At 47.3% G+C, this 19,242-nt stretch overlaps 3 protein-coding genes across 5 annotated transcripts in view; 2 read left to right on the top strand and 1 right to left on the bottom strand.

The window, feature by feature from the left end:
- The first annotated feature begins 4,732 nt into the window (after positions 1–4,732).
- On the top strand, positions 4,733–5,086 carry pde6hb (phosphodiesterase 6H, cGMP-specific, cone, gamma, paralog b). Its single transcript, XM_076164589.1, has 2 exons — positions 4,733–4,875; positions 4,969–5,086. Exons 1-2 carry the CDS (start codon positions 4,733–4,735, stop codon positions 5,084–5,086), a joined length of 261 nt encoding a protein of 86 aa, XP_076020704.1.
- Positions 5,087–7,338: 2,252 nt separating this feature from the next.
- On the top strand, positions 7,339–10,991 carry LOC143011670 (retinoic acid-induced protein 3). Its single transcript, XM_076164635.1, has 4 exons — positions 7,339–7,710; positions 8,373–9,548; positions 10,315–10,370; positions 10,490–10,991. Exons 1-4 carry the CDS (start codon positions 7,674–7,676, stop codon positions 10,577–10,579), a joined length of 1,359 nt encoding a protein of 452 aa, XP_076020750.1. The 5' UTR covers positions 7,339–7,673; the 3' UTR covers positions 10,580–10,991.
- A 1,095-nt stretch (positions 10,992–12,086) lies between these two features.
- LOC143011587 (RNA binding protein fox-1 homolog 2-like) overlaps positions 12,087–19,242 on the bottom strand; it is a 40,418-nt gene continuing 33,262 nt past the window's right edge. For 2 of the 3 annotated variants that reach the window (XM_076164503.1, XM_076164505.1), the window contains 4 exons: positions 18,927–18,969; positions 16,602–16,702; positions 15,506–15,581; positions 12,087–14,886 (listed from right to left, as the gene is read on the bottom strand). In XM_076164503.1, the coding sequence (XP_076020618.1) occupies positions 14,842–14,886; positions 15,506–15,581; positions 16,602–16,702; positions 18,927–18,969 (265 nt within the window). In that variant the 3' untranslated portion in view covers positions 12,087–14,841. Of the gene's footprint in view, positions 14,887–15,505; positions 15,582–16,601; positions 16,703–18,472; positions 18,516–18,926; positions 18,970–19,242 lie in introns of all 3 variants that reach the window. The other variant, XM_076164504.1, reaches the window with a different exon arrangement.

Below are 19,242 nucleotides of genomic sequence, written 5' to 3'. Positions count from 1 at the left end.
ACGGATCAGCGCTCGGCTCCAGGAACAGGTTTGAGAAAATGCTCCATCATGAGGCCGGAGACTGTAAGCCAATGAACAGATTCGGGTCAATCTGCCTTCTAACAGAAGTCCTGCCAGCACGCTTAAGATCTTACATCCCTGTGACACACAACACACGGGAAACACACCCTCACAGCGGAAGTGCACAGTTTTTGTTTTGATGTTATTTAATCAATCATCTTTGTCAGCCAAGTGTGCCGATGCCCTCAAGGAACTCCACTTCAAAGCCTCTAACTGTGACATTGCGACAACTTTGGAGGCTAACAAAGTACAAATGATGAAATAGCTTCAAGCACCACACACACACACACACACACAACACAAGAGACGCATAACCTGAGATATTAGAACTCAATCATCATAATGAGATGATGTTTAGAGTCAGACACTGGAATGCTTTTACATTAACATAGAAATGAAACAGAATGAAACTAAATAACTGTCAGCAAATCCACATGAAAACAAATGTGCTTGTTGACATTAAAATAAAAATGAGACGGCTAAAAGTGAAGGATTTTGCACTTCCAGACTTCAAGAAGTGAGGCTGATATAGGAAAGTGTGTGTGTGTGTGTGTGTGTGTGTGTGTGTGTGTGTTAAACAGGCTATATGTGACCCCTCTGAACTTGTGACCTGGAGTTGAGCCATCAGACGGTCTGAGCTCTAACATGGTGCAGACATGTTATGTTGTGTTACTCTGTCATGTTGAGTATCGAGGCCCAACATGAGGTTGGAAATTCTGATTCTCCTACCACCTCTGGCCTGGTGGTAGGCTGATTGTTTTCACTCAGTGTGCACAGTGGGCCTTTAGTAAGGGAGAAATGTTACATTAAAACACGAGGATTCAAATCAGCTCCCTAAAGCCCAGAGCAGACTTAAACACAGACGGCTCTCTATTTGTTTAGCCTGTGACAGGAATCCCCAGCTGGAGTCCAGGTCTCAGCACGTTCACACCACCGACACTCACACACGTGTGCACACCTGGGAGACGTGTTCCAACTCAGACACACACACCTGTCAAAGATGCTAGGAGAAACGCCCAACTCTTTTGTAAAGTGCCTGACCAGCTGTGCCAACATCTGATGAGCTGCAGCAGCTCCACTAAACCTAACGCCTCATCCAGACGCACAAATAAGCACAGATCTGTCCTCCGCGTTGTTTGCTGACAAGAATCAGCCCCAAAGTGAGTCTGTGTGTGTGACTGTGTGTGAGAACGGAGTATCGCAATCCAAGCAACAGTCTGGGAGGAAATTGGTTTTGTAATTGGTTTTGTAATTGCACTGAGTTTGCTTGTTTAAAGTGAAGTGCAAGATGTCAACAAAGTTTAGCAGTTTGTGCCGGGCCTATATAGGAAAATAGAACATGATTTAATCAATATTTGGTTGGACTGATGGTCAAACCAAATATGCAGAGGGCTGAGTGGAAGCTAAGAGGACTTTGGTGCCAAATAGTGAACCCAAAAGCTAAATGATGCGTTTTCCTATTTTTAGGAAGACGACCAAGAGTGAAACTTAAACATTTAGGTTTTCACCTTGAACACAAAGCCTGAGTTCATCATGTGAGTCCACATTGACACTACAGACTGTGGTTCAGTCCCGTCTAGACTCCCTCTCATTAGAAATGTGTGTTTGTACATCCAGAAAAGGCACTTCGGGTCTTTTTGAGCTTTTTAGGGCCGGAAAACATACCAACATACATACCACAGGTCAGACAGTGCTGTATGTGCTGCTACACAGGGCACAGAGCTGCACATCAAAGCTCTCTCTCTCTCTCTCACACACACACACACACACACACACACACACACACACACACACACATTCTGAGGTTGATGAAAGAAGACATCTGTCTATTGAAGTTGTACTCAGCAAACGTTTACACAAGCTGTAAAATGTGAAGTGGATCGTATCACACACACACACACACACACACACACACAAAGTGTCTCCTAGATAGCAGGTTTTGCGTCAAACCAACCTCTAATCTAATTAGTGGGCCTTAACCTAGGCAGACTGCTGCTATAACAATAACTGACACACTGACCTACAATATAGTAAAGGCAACTCAAACACTGTGGGTCTTTGCTGCAGGGTTCAGGTTACGCTTGTGGTTAATAATTCACCTAGAGACGGTTAAATACTGAGAAATACTGAGAAAACAGTTTGCTTCTCTTCTGATTTGAACTTTGGCATCAAACTCCTTTAGCATCTCAACAAACAGTTCAGACATAACTTCAGACTGTTTCAAACCTTAAACAAACAGACTGACTGCTGACTGAGTGTAGGTTTGATGCAGTGGAGCTCTGATGTGGATCATTACAGAGGCCAGGACCTTAATATGTCCGGCCTACAGACTGAGCCACATCCTGTCCGCCTTTACAGACACACAGGCAGACTGACAGCTGCTCTTAAAGGCTTCAGGGATCAATACACAGTATAAATCCTGTCTGGGGCCATTCTGTCTGTTTCGGATGTAGATTAAGGAAAATACACAAGACACCATCACTCCATATCTGCATGCCTACAGTCATCTGGATATGAAACCATGTGTTTACTGTCAGGACCTGGAAATCTGACACATGATGCAAATCCACCTGGTCTCCTCCTCAGTCTGTAGGCATAGGATTCAAAGGATTCAGGGTTTATTCATAACGTGCTGACAAACAAACTAACAACCAACCACCATCCAAACACAGGACCTGACAACAGATCCTACTCATAGTGTGTAAAAATAACTTAAAATGATTTAAAGGTTGTTTAATCCAGTTGAATTGATTAGTGAGGTTTGAGATTAAAAGGTTCTTCAACTCCTATATATGTTTATTTGTAAGTAAATGAATCAATAGGTTACTTTGTTCTCCCTACATGACGATCGGGTCTCATCTGATATCTTTGGGATTTTCACTACAATCAAACCAAAGTTCTGTGGATTTGAACACATGGACACACAAAGCCTAACTGGAAGATGGAGCCATAGGTGTGTTTATCATGTATATGTAGAGATCATTGGGCTGATGAACGCTGGTCTACAGCTCCTTTGACATTTTATATCTGACAATAAAAGCGTGATACTTCCTGATGGCCCGGCTGCAGCTCGGCCTCAGCCAGCAGAAGCACGTGAGCTCAGAACAAAGTCAAGGATCCAATTACCTCTAATTGACGGGACATGCGTTTAAGAGCTTAAAGTAAAGATGTGATGCCTGCTTCTGTCTTCAGTTTGGATCCAAAAATGTGATGAAAGTCGGGTTAAATACATATTTCAAGACCCAACGAATATCAACACACATTTTTAAGCGAATACTGAACCTTCATCATATCCTCATATTGGATTTCTTCATATTTACAGATGTGTGTTATTTCTTAAAGAGGATTTTAGAGTTGATCATGCAGAAATGTAATAATTCAAACTTTACTTCTATTGAATAAAGCTCAGTTTCTCCTCACATGGCTCTGAAAGGAGACAGGCAGGTCGTCTCCTCTCTGCAGGCGTGCTGAAGGTTTAAGGGGATAAACCTGTTAAAGGTTTCCACCTTGACCTCCTCCTTCTGTGGCAGGGGAATGAGTGCAGCACAGACCGGACTGACCTTTACCGACGTGACAGAGAAGAGGAGGGTGTGGGGATTAGAGGTGAAGATATAAAAGCCACGGAGAGCCGCTGTCACAAAGTCCAGACCAGGAAGGAAGCAGATCAGAGTAGAGACGGACCGCAGGTGAGACAAACCCCTTTAATTTAGTCACTTAACTTAGCTCTGAATTTAAGGATGATTGTTGAGAAAAGGCTGGATGATGAAGAACAAATGTGATCTGTGCATTTACAATTGAAACTTTGATTGTTGGGGCGATCCTGGTTAAATCAGGTGTGTGTAGCCAGGATGAGTCCTTATTAGGATTGCCAAATGATGAAGACTTGCTGAGGTTATGATGCTGACAGAAGTGTGAGAAATGAGGTTGGGATCGAAACAAAATCTGATGATCTTAAAGCCAGAGTGCAAGGAGAGAGAGAGAGAAGGCTTAGAATGCATAGAAAGTGTAGAGGAGAACAGATGGAGGTATGTTCTAATGCTGAGCGTAAAGAGGATTGACCTGAGAGGCAAAGATCACAGCAACAGATGGACGACACCTCCACCAGGCGGCTTCACAGATCTGCAGACGGGACAGCAGAGATCCACAGGTCACCAGTGGGTTTACATGAGAGCCAGAGGACACTGAGGAGACTGGCAGATGTGCCGTTGCCGTGTTGTTGCCGTGTGGCCCAGGCAATCCTGAAGAATATTTAAATAACAATTAAGTTAAGGTGAACCAGATGGATCTAAAGACAGTGTAAGGATTTGGTTTTAATAGTGAATAATTAAGTCGTACGCACACAAGTGTGTAAAGTATCTAAACTGCTGAACTCTGAGCTGGGAGGAGTCGAGGAGTCAGGGAGTCAGGGAGTCAGGGAGTCTGTGCTGATGGAAACCTTTGAGACCTCAGACAGACGGAGGTTGACTTCCGCTCACACACTTAATCCCCGTTGTTCCACAGGGATTTGAGTGGGATTACTGCTAATCTGGCTGTTAAACCTAATCTGCGTAATTTGCTCTAATTAGCCCAGGATGCATTAACTGTGGATTAACAGAGGACAGGACGGAGGAGGACACATGTGACCTGGTTTCTTCTTCTTCTCCTCTCTTTGGTACAGAGCCCCACAGCAGAGATGAACTCCGCCCCCCCTGCAGGAAGCGCTCTGGGCCCCGGTGGATCGACCGGCCCCACCACGCCCAAAAAGGGCCCGCCCAAGTTCAAGCAGAGGCAGACCCGCACCTTCAAGAGCAAGGCCCCCAAACCAGGCCAGAAGGGGTAAAGACACACACTCACACACAGGGTTCAGATCCCTTCATGCAGCAGGACTTCCCCTCTCTAACCTTTCTGTTCCTGTTTGCCCCGTTCCAGTTTTGGTGACGACATCCCCGGCATGGAGGGTCTTGGCACAGACATCACTGTGGTTTGCCCATGGGAGGCCTTTGGCGACATGGAGCTCAGCGATCTGGCCAAATACGGCATCATCTAAAGCTGCTGCTGCCTCCAGCCTTCCTCACCTGACCCCCCTCCCCCTCCTCCTCTTCCTCATCAACCCTCCCCGGCCTTCTCACCTCGGCACGACTCGATGAAGCTGCCAGCGAGCCCCTATTGCCCCCTCGTCAGTCTACCTCACGCTGCACTCCACCAAGTGGATCAAAGGCATAATAATGGTCTTATTTTTGTATTATTATTATTATGATTGTTATTATTATTATTATTATTATATAATACTGATGACAGTATCTAATATGTACATGAAGAATGACAGGACGAGAACAGTCCCACCCCTCCCTCCCCTCTCCTTCATCCATGTACAAGTCTCCTCCTCCTCTTCACTTCCCTCCTCCTCCTCCTCTTCCTCCTCCTCCTCCTCCTCCTCCCTCTGCGGCGAGCAAAGCACCAGTGTTACTACGTCGTGTTTGCTTCTAGCTGTGCGTTAAATGTAAATATGAATTTGTTTTCAGAGTTAAACCCTCTCCCCTTTTTTACTTCCTGCTCATTTTGAGTCTGACCTCCTTTACTGATCCGTCCTACGATGCACTTTGAGATCAGACCTCCTCCTCTCTTCCCTTCATCTCTCTGTCTCTCTCTTTGTGCTTGCTGCAATCCAAACGCACAACATGACATTGTGCGTTTGTCAGTCCTGATAGCTGCAGTAAACTGTGTGTTCATTTTCACTTCTCTGGTCTCTTTCTTTGTTTTGGAGTCATATAAGGTCTCTGTGCTGTAATACAGGAAAGGAAAGCTCCGATGATCTGCTTGTTCCCTTTCTCCCTTGGTGATGTTAATAAAGAAATAAGAAGCTATTAATGTCAAAATTGTCCAGAAAGAAGTGACAAGTGTGTTAAGCCAAACACTGGAGGCCACTTCCTGTCACCGGCCATCAGAATCTCCCCGCAGTCATCATGTGAGTGGAAACTTTGATTGACAAGTAAGCTGCTGACGCTCTCACATCGGGACGAAGCGTCTCCTGTCAGAAACGTCACTTCATCTGTTTGGTTACACAACTCTGTCCCCTTCTCTCCTTTATGTGTTTGGACAGGAGGAGGAGAGAACGAAACAAGCAGGTCGACTCTCATTGCACTAAGATGAGAGGACTGATGTTAGAGTTCAGCTCCTGGGCCTTTGTGTGTCTTTACAATGTGTCAACAAACGGCAAAATGGCACCAGTTCCAAATGGAGTCTTCTTTTCTCCGACAATACGCCGACGACACTCTCCTCTCTACTCCTCTCCGTCTTTGTGAAGCTGCTTTCTGAGTCACTGGTTTCACTTCAGCTAAACAAAGTGTGTGTGTGTGTGAAACATCAAGCTCTCGTGTGACATCGTGCATCAGACACAACGTCTCACTGCGATGCAGCACAGCGCCACCTGCTGCCCTTCAGAGCAAAAGAAAAGGAGCGAGGTCATTTACTTCCAGACTTCTGCAGAGAAAAGTAGGAACAAAAGAAATTGCCTTGTCGTCCTTTGACGCAAACACTTCCATCCCAATAGCCCACTTGGGTTGCTATGGTTACCAAGAGTCACACAAATGCCTCAAATAATTTCCATTTGCAGTGACCATGACTGAGACACAACTTGAGTTCCCTTGGTGTCAGATTCTTGTTCGGCTCGTGAATGCAGCACACGACGCTTAAGAACACTTGGATGTGAGAGAATTTAAGCTTAAAGAAAGTCAAAGCTGCGTCTCCGTGCTTTGTTCTAAACCCCGGCTGACAGGAAGCAGCACTCGTCGGTTCATTCAGTACCGTGACGGCATATCACACACGTATTCTGGTCCAAACCGGTTGGTGCCTTGTAGATACTGAGTAACAGTCAGGAGGCAGATTTAGGTTTCAGTCCCCACACATACACACGCACATTTTTAGAAAGTGAACACACCCTTTAAAGTGAGTACTTGTACAGACACGAGCTGTGAAGTTACGTGTGGGCTTGTACAGTGGAAACTATTCTCTTTCTGTCAGACTTCACCACATGACGCTGTGGGTCCCTGTAACTGGTGACTACTGGTTCTGTGATCTAATCCCAGTGACTCACACACATTTAGATCCACTCCCAAACTCTGCTGCTCAATCCTTCTGTATGTATGAGAGTGTGTGTGTGTGTGTGTGTGTGTGTGTGTGTGTGTGTGTGTGTGTGTGTGTTACATGAGGAACAGGATCTCAATAACGTTAGATAACGTTAGTGTTGACATTATCTGGGGATGGCATTCAAATACTAACAGGAGGAAGTGTGTGAGTGTGTGTGTGTGTGTGTGTGTGTGTTTATCCTCCTCCTCTATCATCTCCAGGTGTGTGTGAGCCCCACCTATATTCTGACACAAACACAGGAGGGGTCTGACAGGAAAGTCTGAGTGGGAGTGTAATTTTCTCTCCTGTTGCCCAACCAGTCGATGAGAGAAGAAGAGACAAACTCCATCGCTGTCCTCCCTTCCTCTTTTCACGCTCTTCCTCTAAGCTCAGGATGACAGCTATGGGCTCATCATCGGCATAGGAGGTGAACGGACTGACACATCGACATATACACACTCGCACACACACACACTCACACAAACGCACTCAGCAGCACAGAGTTTGATATGAAAATCGGAGGACGAACATCCAGCAGAGCAGGAGGTAAGAGAACTCAGCAACTCTGAACTCTAACTTCTACCTGATGTTATGTTTTGGTTTCTAGTATCAGCTTCGCTCGACTTTACACACAATCTAGAACATTTCGGCATCTTTCTTTGTTAAATCTTCATTATTCCTCCGCTGAGAGGAAGCTCTGTGCTCTGTGTTGTGTTTGCTGAGTGATAAACCCACAAAAGGTCATCGCTCAATCAAACAAAGGCTGGAGGAAGTGACAATCAGCTATCGGGAGTGAAGATCTCTCTCTCTCTCTCTCTCTATCAGTCTCTCTCTCAGTCGCTCTTTCTCTCTTTCTCTCCCCTGGATCTGTATTATGCCCTCTCTCCACCTCTGTGTGTCTGCAGAGAGCTGAAGTTTGTGTTTCTGTCCCAGCTTCACCTCCATGTTCCTGGTGTTGTTCTTCCATGGCCTCTGCCTTGTCCTGGCATGTTTACGCTCTCCCTCCTCCTCCTCCTCCCCCTCCTGCTCTCTCTCTCTCTCTCTCTCTCTCTACCCCATGCCCTCTTGTTTTGCCCCGTCAGTCATTGACACGTCTACCTGCTTGTGGAGCGTCGGCGTGCTTGCGGCTCTGCTTTAAAGCTTGTTGATGAAGAAGAAGAATACACACGCTCTTCACTTTGTATACTGACGTGTGCTGATTGTTTCAGGAGGCCAGGACGCTCTACATCAAAGGGTCCGTGTCACAGGACGCTCAACAGGAAGCATGAGCTTTGCGTTCCACAATCCCAAATCCCTCCTCCTCCTCCTCCTCTTCCTCCTGTTAGACGTCCCTCACCTCTGTCAGTGCCAGACAACAGCGATCAACAGCAGCTCCACATCCAGCCCGAGCAGGAACTCCTCAGCCCTTCCCTCTGTAGTCCCGGGCTGTGGTGCCGGGCTGGACCCAACCTATACCAACCTGTGTGACCTGCAGTCCTTATGGGGCATCGTGTTGGAGGGTCTGGCCTCTCTGGGGTTCCTGGTCAGTGCTGGTCTCCTGGTGGGTCTGCTCATCTGGACCCTGTGGGCTTGTGTGTCGTCACGGCACCAGCACAGCAGCATCGGCGGGACGGTGGCGTCCACGTCCTTGTTCTTGCTCGCCACAGCCGGGATCTTTGGCCTCACCTTCTCCTTCATCATCGGGCTCACCCCTCAGATCTGCCCCACCAGGCTCTTCCTCTTCGGCGTGCTCTTCTCCCTGGCCGTGTCCTGCCTGCTGGCTCGATGCCTGGCCCTGCTGGGCTTCGCGGCGGCCCGGGGTTGGGGGGAGCCGGCTCTGGCTCTGGGACTCTTCACCGTGCAGGTCATCATTGCTACACAGTGGCTGATCCTCGTGCTGCTGCGTGACAACAAACCCTGCCAGTACAGCCAGGAGGAGTTCGTCATGCTGCTCATCTACGTGCTTTGCCTCCTGACTATCAGCTTGATCTTCTCCCTGCACTTACTGTGTCGCTCCTGCTTGACCTACAGCTACGGCTACAGTGGGAGCTGCCACCCCCAGGGTCAGGTGCAGGCCACCCTCCTCTGCCTCACACTGCTGCTCTCTGCCTGCATATGGGTGGCGTGGATCGTTCTCCTCATCATAGGAAACCGCAAACTGGGCCGTCGGCCTCAGTGGGACGACCCGGTGCTTAGCGTCGCCCTGGTGGCCAACGGCTGGGTGTTACTGCTGGGGCACGGACTGGCCCACGTCGCCTTCCTCTGCAGGGGGGAGTCCAAGTCCAAGGACAGCCCCCTTAGCTTTGCAGGATGGACCAGTCCCAGCACTGACATCCCTGGACTGAGCAGCCCCAAGGAAGGAAGAGAAAATGGAAGCTTTGAGAACGACGGAGGGAACGGGAAAGGTAAGAACGGAGATTTAGATCAGAGACAACAAACTGAGGTTCTGTGTGAAGGTTCTCACAGCATCCAGCTAAAATAAGTCTGACATACTTCATTCAGTACCGTGACAGCAAAGCACAGATGCATTCTGGTCAAAACCGGTTGGTGCCTTGTAGATACTGAGGAAGGCAGATTTAGGTTTCAGTCCACACACACACACACACACACACAGTTTGTCTCAAGCTGAACTGAAAGTCTGAATCTGCAGTGAGTAATTACAGTGGTCAGGTAAATCTACTGCAGTAAGGAGTGTTTACCTCTGAAACACACTGAAGAGGAAGAAGAAAGCACAGAACTGTAAACACACCAGTAAGAGAATCTCAAGATAACAACATTTGACTCTGGGGTTAGAGGAGAGGAGCTACATAAATATTCAAACTAAAAACCAACCAATAGCACCAGATCCAAATCCTGATCCTGATCTGAGTCCAGACCAAACTGCACCTATTGATCATCTACCATGGGATCAATATGACTCTATTCCAATGATGATAATCCTGGCTGAGGCTGGACAGCAGAAGGACACTGAGCCAGACAGACTGAGCCTCAGGGACATTACACACACACACACACACACATATATATCTATATCATGTTTAATTATAACTGCTTCCCAACATTCCATAATGGATGGTTCCATCCGTCAGCTCCGCTCCCACTGTGGGCATTTATGATGAACACTATGTAATGAGGCAATAATTAGCTAAGTGTATCATCGTCTCCCTGCAGGCAGGAGGACGGAGGTGGCGCTGCAGTCGCCCTACCAGTCGGAATTCTCCATGACAGTGAGTAACAAAGCCAATACAGCCAAGTCACACTGTAAGGTTAATGACAACACGGCTCACTGCCTAAGTGTGTGTGTGTGTGTGTGTAAATGATGTGATGGTATGTTTATGTGTTTCAGGAAATAGACCCTGACAGAGATTACACCATCCCTCGCCCGCAGACCACCAACACTCGGGAGCCTTATGATCGTTATTATCAGCATCATTAAAACCAAATCCATTTCTCCTTCACACACACACACACACACACAGCATGACACACACACTTACACTCTCCCCCACAGACAGCCCACACACTCTACCATGTGGAAATCATTTAATATGTAAGGAATGTATTTTGGGCTCAGATGGTCCTCGTTTGGGAAATCCACAAACTCTTAGTGTGTGTGAGTGTGTGTGTGAGTGATATGATATGAAATAACCCAGAGGTGATGTAGGAGGTGTGTTTGGAAGCACTGAAGGCGCCCAACTGCTGTGCAGAGGAAGAAGAACAGAGCGGAGGAGCTTGTGAGCATCTTCATATTCAATGTTAGGAGCTTTGTTAAGCCCCAAACAAATGAATGTATATTTTGTTTTTGTACATATGTGACCCCCGTTATCAATAAAGATGTGACTGATGAATGGACGTGTATTTGGAGACATTTCCAGATCTCAACCTCTCGTGCTCTCCCACACACACACACACACACACACACAAAATTCACAGACGCCAAAACAACACAGGCCGTCACTCTCAGCAGAGCCGTGATGCCTTCAGGCCCCAAATGCAGATCAGCGCCAGTAGTACCTCACAACAAACACCAGGGGGCAATGTTGAGGCGTAGCAGGGAAGGATTGGCTGCTCACAATGGAGACGGAGGGGCGGTGACAAAGAGAAGGTGTTGCTGCAGTCCTGGACTCTGATTGGCTTGTAACCTTTGAAGCAGGTAGAATCGGTTCAACTATTGGTTGTCGGGGAAAATCTGAGTCTTTGCATGAAGACTTTGAGCCATTTTAACAAAGCTGCAGCTTCTATTCATTTCAAAAACACTTTATCACAGCCTGCAGTTAAAAATCAAACAGATTTATAGTTTGTGGTGATTCTGTGTTTGATGGTTTTGTTCCCCATTTCCCCTCCCGGCGGCCTGCAGAGCCTCCGTCACCCACAAAGGTCAACTTCACTTCAACCAGATAAAATCTTCACAAGAGTCGGCTCTCAATCTATTCCTCCAATTACAGCGATTTCCAATTAGTCAGAGAAAGCGTGGCGTCAAATAGGCAATTGGCCTCCTGTGCATTGGAGCAATTAGCAGGGATATGAGGTTTTCCCGCCACATCCAACCCATTTAGAGCCATTAACTTCAGATGCAATTAAAGATCGTTCCAGATTGTTCCCTGCGGTAACGGTGGGAGATCTGGGAGGTCGGATCAGCATCGCACGCAGTAGATTTGGAGGGAGGGGAAGAGGGTGGAAGAGGGTTGAGGGACAAAAGTGAAGAGTTGACACTGATGCGACCCAGTCGAGCAGCAATAATGGCGAGCAATTGTTGCCTCCATCAATCATCTCAAACCTCGGAGAGAAGTGGCGACGCGACTGCAGAGTGAAAAGTTTGCAGCGGTCTGAAGTTGTAAGTAGTTTTGTCTTTTCGCCGCTTTGACTGAACTCTGATGAGAGGAAGCTGAAGTTTGGGCGTCTGTGATTTTGCTTTATCAAAAAGGTCGCCAGAGGCCGAGGCGTAAAAACCAAACAGTTTATTTATTATATACATTCAATAATAATGAGGGAATAAACAGAAGTCAGACACAATGATGGCAAAATAAAACATTGGGAGAAAAATACACATCACTTCATGGAGGGGAAAAAAGAAAAAAAAAGTCACTTGGATAAATGAGTTGTTTTTTGTGTTTCTATAGCAACGATGAGCATGTGACATTTAAAAAAAAAAAAGAAAAATTCCACATGCAATTTTGAAACCTATTTAAACAAATCCCTGTACAGACGCTCCTCCCACCGCCGGGCCGGACCTGTGCACGCCGCGAGGAGACAGGGGTCAGAGGTCAGGCGAAGCACGCGAGACATCAGCTGTAGTTTCTTCCCCCTCCCCCTAAACCCTGCCTCCTCTCCTCACACCTCCTCCCCCTCCTCACTGATCTTCCTCCTCCAGCACTACGATGTGAATTCATGCGCAAATCAAAAACGCCTCGCCTCACAAAAGCATGCATAGTGTGACACTCCTGGTTATACTCCAAAGGGAATAACAACCAAAAAAAACAACAAAGAGGTAATGCTTCCTTATGTTTTCATCAAAAATATCCACTGGACGTCCAGCAGCATCGTTCTCCATCACATTCATACGACGCTGCGCCTCCCTCTCCTCTCCTCCCCCCCCTCAGACAGCGGTGGACGCCGTTCTCCCGCCTCCCGTCTAGTGATTAATGGCTCAGCTTCTCACCTTCACCACCACAACCGCCCACGCGCTCGTCTCGTTGTTCAAACCGTGGCCTCTGCCGGGCCCCCGTGGGACGTTTATGTGGACGGTTTTACTCTCGTATCCTGCCCGAGCTCTAATTTGGGGAAGGGGGAGGGAGCAACGGTTTAACATCCTCTTTGTCTTTCTCAAAGTCCCTCAACTCAGAGGCCGTATCGCCTGGTCGTCCAGACCGAATCAATGAGACTTAAGGGTTTCCCGTTCCTCGCTGCGCTTTAAACAGACGTCTTCGCTCCTTTGAGTGCTGTTGAAGCACCTCGCCGTGTTAAACTGGGAAAATAACGGCTTTAACCCCCAACAAAATACAACAAGACAAAGTAAAAGGCGACCATGAAGTACGCAACAAAAACATCTTAAACCAAATGTGCTTATATCAGAGAATCTTTGGAACCGAAAAGACATAAAAGCATTAAGAACATAATGAGGGTATATGGTTATAATACACGTGACAAGAGCTCATACAAGGTCTGCTCCTCAGTCTGTTTGGACTGCAGAGAACATTCCAGAGGGCACGTGGGGGGCGGGGGGGTACAACTGGAACACCAGGCGGAAAAGCAGATGCATGTTGGGTAAGCAGAGTGTCCCGAGCTGGATTAGAAAAATGTAAAGACGTTTCTCCTTCCTTTGGCTCCGCGCTGCCTCCCGGCTCTGCTGGGTTCTGACCGGAGGCTCAGTTGGGCCTGTGCTGTTGTGCTGAGCAGAGATCAGTCGTGACAAACGCCTCTGCTGGCCAGGAGGGACTTTGGTTCCCTATGTGGCCGTCCGGCCGGTGACTCACTTCATATACGAGCCTCTTAACTCAAGTTCATTAAAGTTCATTAGTGTTCTACGGTCCCTGGTCCGGGCGAGTCGGGGCTGAAGGCCTGGACGGAAACGTACCCGGTCCTTTTTTTGTTCAGTTTTTGTTGTTTTTGGGAAGAAGCACTACGAGCAGATAAGAAACAAAGCCAACGTCGAGCCGGGTCGACTGATTCAGCGCTCCGTCTGGGAGATGGGGTTGGATATAAATGGAATACTTACACGTGAACATAATGGCTACATCACTGAAAGGAACGGACACATTAGATGTAATGACAGCTGAAAGCTAAATTATCTTCAAAAGACAAACTGAGGTAACGCAGAAAATCGAGTCTCTTGTTTCTTTTTCCTTGTCATTTCCAAAACGTTTGCATCATTTTCTTTGCTTCTTTTGATGTTTGGAGATAATGGAGAAGAAGGAACAGCGTTTCCTGTGACATGATCTGGCGTCACATGGACGGGGGGGGCGGGGAGGTGTGTGTAGGGGGGTAGGGCGGGGGGGGGGGGCTGTCTCTGTCAGTCAGGCGTCGCCCCTCCTAGTTGAGCCTCCCTCCCCTGGCTCCACTATTCCAGCTTGGTGGGAGCATGAATGTTCCCTCTGCCTCCTCTAGGTGGAGCTATGCCAGTCTTCTATCAAACTGCGAGCTGGAAGTCTCTGTGCGGTGGAGGGGCTTTGATCAACCATCGATATCAACGTAGTGTGTACAAAGAGAAAGGTACCATGATCTTCAGGCAAGTGACGCTGTGTTGTGGCAGTCATAATAATGTGAGCAGGCCAACAGTAAAGGGAAACGTAGAGGAAGGTGTATACAGGTTTGATAAAGCGTTACAGGGCAGTGGATGGGACCACAGAGACGTGTAGAAAGAAAGGTGTGTGTGTGTGTATGTGTGTGTGTGTAGTGTGCAGGATCACAGGGGAGCAGCAGTCTCGTCTCCTTCGGGTCCCGTAGTGATTCTAAACCTAAATAGTTCCCCGTAGCTCTAAACGTCTCCTCCGCCTGTGGCAGCGTCTCCATGACGCCGCCTTTGAGTCGATGTGGCAATGAACTCTCGCCAGGAAAAACAACTGAAGAAACAAAAAACTAAAAAACACACACATGAGTTGTCACTGTAGTCCACCCGCAGGAAAATGGAGGGGAGCTCCTGCCAAACACAGAGCTCGGAAAAAAGGGGGTTGTGAAATTCCTTGGGTGTGATTTGTGGTTTTAGTACGGAGCGAAGCGGCTGTATCCCGCCCGGTATAGACTCGCCTGGAAGAGACAAGAGAAGAAGAAGGAGGGATGAAGGGACAGATGTGCAGTGTGTGTGTGTGTGTGTGTGTGTGTGTGTGTCGTTGCTTTGGGGAAATTCAAGCCTGATCCCCATGAGGCACACTGAGTGAATACACACAGTCACAGGCTGAGACACTCAATCTGCTCCACAGTCGCACGTTGGCTGACTTGGGACTAGAATAAACTTGACTATGACATCACCTGCCAATCATTACATCAACTCATTAATATGTAGATAAAACTTATTTGTTTATTCTGCCATTATGGTTAATCTCTGAAATGATTTATGATGAATTTAATAAAAAAAAAAAAGAAAACATAATATAAATATGTGGTTAGTTAAGAATAAAATAAAATAAATTTAAATAAAATAAAATAAATACATATAATATAAATATGTGGTTAGTTAAGAATAACAAATAAAATAAAATAGAATAAATGCGTATAATATGAATATGTGGTAAGTTATGAATAAAAATAGAATAGAATAAAATACAATAATATCAAATAAAATATCAAATAAAATAAATACATATAATATAAATCTGTGGTTAATCATGGGGTGATTGTTGTGTAAAGAGTTAGTCAGTGTCCTCACCATGGCTCCCACTCCGTAAGCAGCAGCAGCGGGGGTTAAAGCGTGGTAGGGGTCTGTAGTGTACACTCGGCCATAACTGCACACACACACACACAAGACAAGCACAACTGCAATTACTCCTCTGTAGCTGACAAACCTACATCTGATTCACCACAAGACCCAATCTGCCACTGTTACAGATTTTAAGGCTGGGATTTAGTAAGCAAGTCAGTAAGCAGCAGAGTGAGACGTTTACATGGACAGAACTAATAGGATTACTTCATTTTCCACCTCCTTGCATAATGGGAGGATGGGGAGGGTCCAACGGTTGAAGAAATGTAGGCGGAGGTGTCTTACTCAGAGTAAACACACACTGGATTTAGGCCCATTTCTATGTTATTACACATTAAGCTTGGGGGGGGGAAACATAATCTATTTATTGGCTTCATCTGAGTTTATATTTGTGTGGACGCACCGACTGACTGAGGCTGATTCATTAGTGCGGTTATCCGAGGACGAGCTCTGCATCTCTGCCCTCAGAAGTGTCGGTGTGCTCGTGTGTGTGCCGGCACGGAGCGGAGTTATTGCTCATAAATCAGTGTTCAGCAGCGTCTGCCTGTCCAAGCACGGAGCTCCAACAGAAACCGTTTCAACGCGGCTGGATTAACAATCGATGACTGGAGGCCTTCAACTGTCCACTCCAATCTAGACTGTAGCTGTAGACTGTAGCTGTAGACTGTAGCTTTAGACTGTAGACTGTAGACTGTAGCTGTTGTTGCCTCCATGGCTCTTGAATTTGTAATGGGGAGGGTTTTTGATTCTGGAGATGTACATTTGTGAATATTTTCTGTCAGATTGTTTACTCTGTCAATTTTGCACAAGTAAGGTTTAGTGAATGAGGTCGCCTGTAATCATGACCTGATCATGTTCTATTAAAGATGTGGGCACTGCTTTTATCTTCATTCCTACATAAGATGCACAAGTTTGTAAAACAGTCAAAGCTAGAGGTCACAAGATTGAATCTGAAACAATACAGAACATCGCCATAACATCAGCACAGTAAACTACAGACAAAGTTACTACAAGGACTAGTGTGTGTGTGTGTGTGTGTACTGACCTGTCACTATAGGCGGCGGCGGCAGCGGTCGCTCCGGTTACGGCCGTAGGCTGAGCGTAGCGATACGCGGCAGCGGCAGCAGCAGCAGCGGGGTAACCTCCCTACACACACACACACACACACACATATTACAAGGCTAGCTCCCTCACAGGGGGAAGACACCTGACCTGAGCAGCGTACATGAGAGAGGGGGACAGGTGATTACAATGATAATGACCTAAATGCTAGCAAAGACAAAAACTAATATACTATTTCTACATGTTAATATATCTTTGTTTCTGTTTTAAAATATGAATAAACAGTATAAAGTACATGTATCTCCCTGTATTCTTATTTAATGACATTTCTGTATGGATGACAGATGAGGTGGGGGAGGGGAGGGTTGTGTGTGTGTGTGTTGATGCTGTGTCAGTGAGTTTGTGTTAGATTGTGTTATCGCTGGAGGAGACAGAGGGGAAGACAAAGTCTGGACTTTAGCTGGAGACCTCAGTGTCCTCAGACACGTATGGAGTCATAAAGGGGATAAGGGAAAATACACCATCCTTATTCCTGTTCCTTCATGTGAATACAAGAGACAGACTGGAGAGAATGATGAAGGGGGGGAAGTCTCTCACACACACCCACACACACACACACACACACTCAGGCCTGTGCCGACACTAATATCGTCTCCATTTCAGACGGCATGCAGAGCCCCATTACTAAACACCTGCTAGAGAGCACAACACCGCTGCATTAGAGCCCAACCAGAACACAGCAAACCCCACAGAGCACCCAGGGGTGCTACACACTGCAGAGGAGGAGTGGGAGGGTTATTTAGGAGAGAGCAGGGGGCATCTGGGTGAGTGGCAGAATAGCAGAGGAGGGAGAGAAGGAGGAATACAGTGTGTGTGCGTGCGTATGTGTGTGTATGTGTGCGTGTGCGTGTGTGCATGCAGCAGCTGATCAGCACATGCATGTAATCATGTGGGGGGGACAGGTAAGTGAGTGGTTGGGTGGGTGGTTCATTCAGGCAGAGACCATGTTCTCCCTGGGGGGCCGTCACCCTGGGCCAGTTTTCCTCGGTGGTGTGAATCCTGCCCGAGCCGCCGCAAACCAGCCTGTCTCTTACTTCCAGACAGCAGAGGAAGAGGAGGTGGACAGTTTGGGTCTCACCAACATCTCCTGCTTTGGTTGTGAACGACCCGCTAACACTAAAAACGGGAGGAGCGCCTGGATGGCGTCTGTGCAGTGTAGAGTTAGAGCTCAGCTGTCTGTCTGACGGAGCCTCTTCTCTTCTCTTTGCCCTCCTGTCGCTTGTAATGTTGACGCGTGTGTGAGCCCTGGGTGCCAGGGTGTCATCGTTACTCTGCTAAGTGTGAACACCAACACGCTTCAGCTTTGCTCAGGTATGTTGTGTGTGTGTGTGTGTGTGTGTGTGTGAGTGACAGAAAGGGAGCCAGGCTGTGGGCTCAGTGCGGCTCGGTGAGACTCAACCCCTTTGTGAAAAAAGTGCCACTGATTTTAGAAGAATGAAAGCAGAAACCTTCAGGTCGGTGTAAAGCAGCACAGCAGAGGTGTGACGCTGCTGATAAACGCAGCTTTAACAGGATTTCAGCCAGAAAAGGAACAGAATAAGGATTGATATGATCGTAACAAGAGACCAGGTTCTCCTTTGAGAAGTATCAGATGTAGTTGTTTAGTAGAACAAACCCACACTCCAGAAGTCTACGTTCAATAAGTGAGTTAGTAAGAGAGGAAGATTCAAAGCAGGAGCTCATTTCCCAACAACTAAAAGGTTCAGATGATCCAGATCAGAAGGGTCACAGGTCAGAGGAGGTAGTACAGTCAAACAATGCACACTGTGGGTTTGGTGTTGAGTTTGACCCTACCTGAGGCAATCTGGGACTAAGGACTGAGTCCTGAAACACTAGTCTATAGAGAGAACAGAAACAACCCATGTCAACCTGGATAAACACACACACTTGTTCACACACTCGTACACTGGAGCACACTGCCACATCCGCCCACAGAGCAGCTTTGGTGACGGTGTTGGAGAGCCTCCGCGCCTTCGTCACGGGGATTTTACCGCCCCGACTTGTGACTGTCAGGGACACAAACACCTTTTAGGAGCGACGGTGTGTTACTCCCATTGTTACAGAGTGTTTTGTGCTTCTCGGGCTCGCGGCGGGCTCGTTCACCTGTGCTGTGGGCAGCTCTGTGCAGCGCATGAGCGGACACACATGCAGAATCACCCCCAGAGGAAGAGAGAGGAGGAGGAGAGAGCCGTGAGGGAGGGAGGGAGGGAGGGGACGGGGTGTGTTGGCGGGAGGTGAATTTACTTACATACAAGTCTGCGGCTCCGTAAAACCCATCCTGATACACCACACTGAGAGAAGAAGACACAAGAAACGAAGGGGGGAAGTGGAAGAAGAGGAGGAGGAGGAGGGAGGGGACCCCAAAGGTGACCGAGTGCAAACAGAGAGGTGCGCAGTCCCACATCAGAGTGAGTCAAAGTCACAACACAGCAAAACAAAAGAAGAAGAAGAGAGTGGGGAAGGAGAGAGAGAGAGAGACAGATGTTATTTCACACCCATGCAGCATGCAGAGGATACACAGCTTCCATTTAGGCTCCACGGCTTCCACCACAAATAACATGGAC

Source organism: Genypterus blacodes, unplaced genomic scaffold (assembly GCF_046128005.1).
Source record: "Genypterus blacodes isolate CSIRO-AG114 ecotype Tasmania unplaced genomic scaffold, CSIRO-AGI_Gbla_v1 ptg000137l_1, whole genome shotgun sequence".
NCBI lineage: Eukaryota > Metazoa > Chordata > Actinopteri > Ophidiiformes > Ophidiidae > Genypterus > Genypterus blacodes.
This window is presented reverse-complemented; position numbering and strand designations above follow the sequence as displayed.